Source organism: Dipteris shenzhenensis, chromosome 9 (genome assembly GCF_047967505.1).
Source record: "Dipteris shenzhenensis isolate YYH24624 ecotype China chromosome 9, Dip_SZ_1.0, whole genome shotgun sequence".
NCBI lineage: Eukaryota > Viridiplantae > Streptophyta > Polypodiopsida > Gleicheniales > Dipteridaceae > Dipteris > Dipteris shenzhenensis.
Genome location: NC_141604.1, coordinates 32,424,191 through 32,426,953, shown reverse-complemented (window position 1 = coordinate 32,426,953; position 2,763 = coordinate 32,424,191). Strand labels below are relative to the sequence as shown.

The 2,763-nt window shown below is 40.4% G+C and overlaps 1 protein-coding gene across 1 annotated transcript; it reads right to left on the bottom strand.

Moving 5' to 3' along the window:
* Window positions 1-235: 235 nt before the first annotated feature.
* Window positions 236-1,720, bottom strand: LOC147898529 (Ubiquitin-like superfamily protein). The gene is made up of 4 exons (XM_087379622.1): window positions 1,554-1,720; window positions 949-1,134; window positions 565-604; window positions 236-434 (listed from the first exon to the last, which is right to left on the bottom strand). The coding sequence occupies exons 1-4, from the start codon at window positions 1,554-1,556 to the stop codon at window positions 361-363; spliced, it is 303 nt and encodes a 100-aa protein (XP_087235748.1). The 5' UTR covers window positions 1,557-1,720; the 3' UTR covers window positions 236-360.
* Between the last annotated feature and the right edge of the window lie 1,043 nt (window positions 1,721-2,763).

Below are 2,763 nucleotides of genomic sequence, written 5' to 3'. Positions count from 1 at the left end.
CCTTCTAAAATGATAGTTTTCATCTTACATTGGGAATTATGCAAGTTTCAAGGACTCCTTTTATATTGCATTAAATAGTGCAGCTAATTTCCTACTAGTCACATGCGTTTGATTTCCAATAGAATTCTTTTAGATTTTAATACACAAAGTGGCATCTATTCAATATATCAATAGAAGTAGCCTTTGTACATAACGTTAACGAAGCCAAAAATTGGCATCCTCTCAAGATGCCAATGTTACATGATTGCAATATACTACTTGTGGCTTTTACTCAATAGACCAATAGGAGTACATAAAATTAACGAGGCCAAAAATTGGCATCTACTGAGGATACCAAATTATGGGCTAAGTGACCATTTACTAGCTATTGTCCGAATAAATCAAACTATTGTAATTAGGTTTGTCGATATCAATGTCCTCCCATTGTCCAGTACCTGGACCATGAACATGCAAATATAATTTAGGTTGATGGGGAAGTTAACATACAATCAGAAGGAGATTTTTAAAACACCATAAGAAAAAAAGTGAGTGTGCATGAGAGAGAGAGAGAGAGAGAGAGAGAACCTTTTCTTAGGGTCATTGCCACTACTGCATCCTTTTCAACCTGAAACACAAAAAAGCCACGCTCCTTAATCAATCCCTTGCTTAATTATACGTGAGACTCAAAGGAATCAAGCTCACAAGGAAGATAGACATGCTGTCCATCCTTCTCACTAGCCTCCATACAATCATATCACCTGATCATATTGTATAAGCTCTAGGTGCAAATGATACACAAGCGTAGAATTTCGAACGAAGACTGCAAATCTAACGATTAGTGCGTTAAAGAGCCAAAACGAGAACGACGGAAACATTCTCTGTATTGTGCTCACATATTGCTAGTAAGATGTAAAGATGGTGTCGATACTTTGATTGTAATAGACAAAATTTGAAATACGACGTGAATACCTTCTGTTCGGCGAGAGTCCTGGCATCATCGAGAACTTGACGTGATGCAAGTAAGATGAGACGCTGGTTCCCTATAGGATTGTCACTAAGGGTCTGCAGTTTCGCCTTTACTTCCAGGATAGTCTCGGACGGGTCGCAATGCACAAAATAGGTGCTCTTCTTCCGTTTGACGCGGATATACATAGCCTGAAAGTGTGAAGGACCACAGCATTAAAACACATTGCAAAGCAAGGTGAGAATCCAAATTGAGCTCAATTCCAACGCTTGCAAATTGTTCCGTGAAGACAAACTGGTAAGAGAGGAAAACTTGTTCCCATTTTGTGGGTCGTGTGAATTATAACTGGAAGTTTCGAACAGTTGCTACTTTTATGTAATCTCTCTCTCAGCTCTCTCTCTCTCTCTCTCTCTCTCTTTCTCTCTCTCTGTGTCTGTCTGTCTAACGCTCGCTCGCTCCCAAAACAGCCCACGGCGCACACACGTTACATTGTGTTTTAGAAGCTGATTTCTTTCATGGAGCTCAGGAAGGGGATCAGCCCATAGCCCACAATCGAAACAAGCACAGAAACGACATGAGAAGATGACTGGCAAGAGTGCGGGAGGCGAACCATGGGGAGGGTGACCGGTTCCAAATGAGAGAGGTCGCCTGAAGGCCTGAAAGTCTGAGTGAGAGAGCTCTAGAGACACTCTGTAATAAGTGTGTGAGTACAAAAAGAGAGTGAGAGAGGCAATTAACCCAAAAAAAAAGAGACAATGAGAGTGAGAGAGGCGAGTCTTTTTGCTCCTCTCAAATGGAGTACTTGTGTGAGATACCTTCTTCCACCTAGACGACCATAATTTATAGAACTCATGGACTCCCTAGCATGGGCACCAGCTAGGTCTCTCAAAAGCCTCTGTAACTTCCCATCATCACCCATCCTATCATGCTTTCTCTTCCCCCTTTTTCTTTACCCTTCCCCTTCACTTTGGAATCCCCTTCCCCTCCCTTCTCACTCAAACTCCCAATATCCAAGGAGATCTCCATCGATGTTACCATCCTCGACGCTCCTTTTCGTATGCATCATTTTCTTGCTTCCCCTTTTTGGCCTGTAATATATGGTAAGAATCCCCCTCCGTATTGAAAACGGACCTCCTTACTTCATGGAGTGCATAGCCTGATATACCTATGGTACTGGTACCCCAATTCAAAAAGGTATATGTGTGGACGCAAGGTCTCATCTTAATCAAATCCATTTTGAGTATTGTCCTTGTGATAGTGGCCATCCATCAAGCCCTACCACTTTAAGCATACCTCATAGGCTCATCGTAATGCCAATTGAGTTGCTAACTATATTACAAAGTAATGCTATGAGAAAAAGTTTATGTTTTCCTCTTTTTGGAACTTCTAAACTACCCACTAATGCTAATGCTTTAAAGATCATACGAACTTTACACATGTTTAAGTACCATGTGTGCCTTTTATCAATTATAGAAGGCAATAAAGCAAAGATGAGGTGTGCAGTTAACAGGATGCATTTCAATTAAATTGCATGTATGGCATCAAAGTCTATCCTCACATTAAGTAGTTACAACATGAAGCATACATGTCATCTAGATAATGTAACATGAGCTCTTATAAAGGATGTAGCTAGTAGTTAATATCTAATACTAAGTTGTGGAACTTGTATCACTTATAGTATATTTATATGAGGTGTGTGACACGCACGTGGGAATCTCAATTACCTCATATTCTCCATGTTTGTGTAAGTTCACAAATTAGGGCAATTGAGAGAGTATTTTTACGTTTCATTCAAGCTCTAGATGTGACCTTTATTGCCT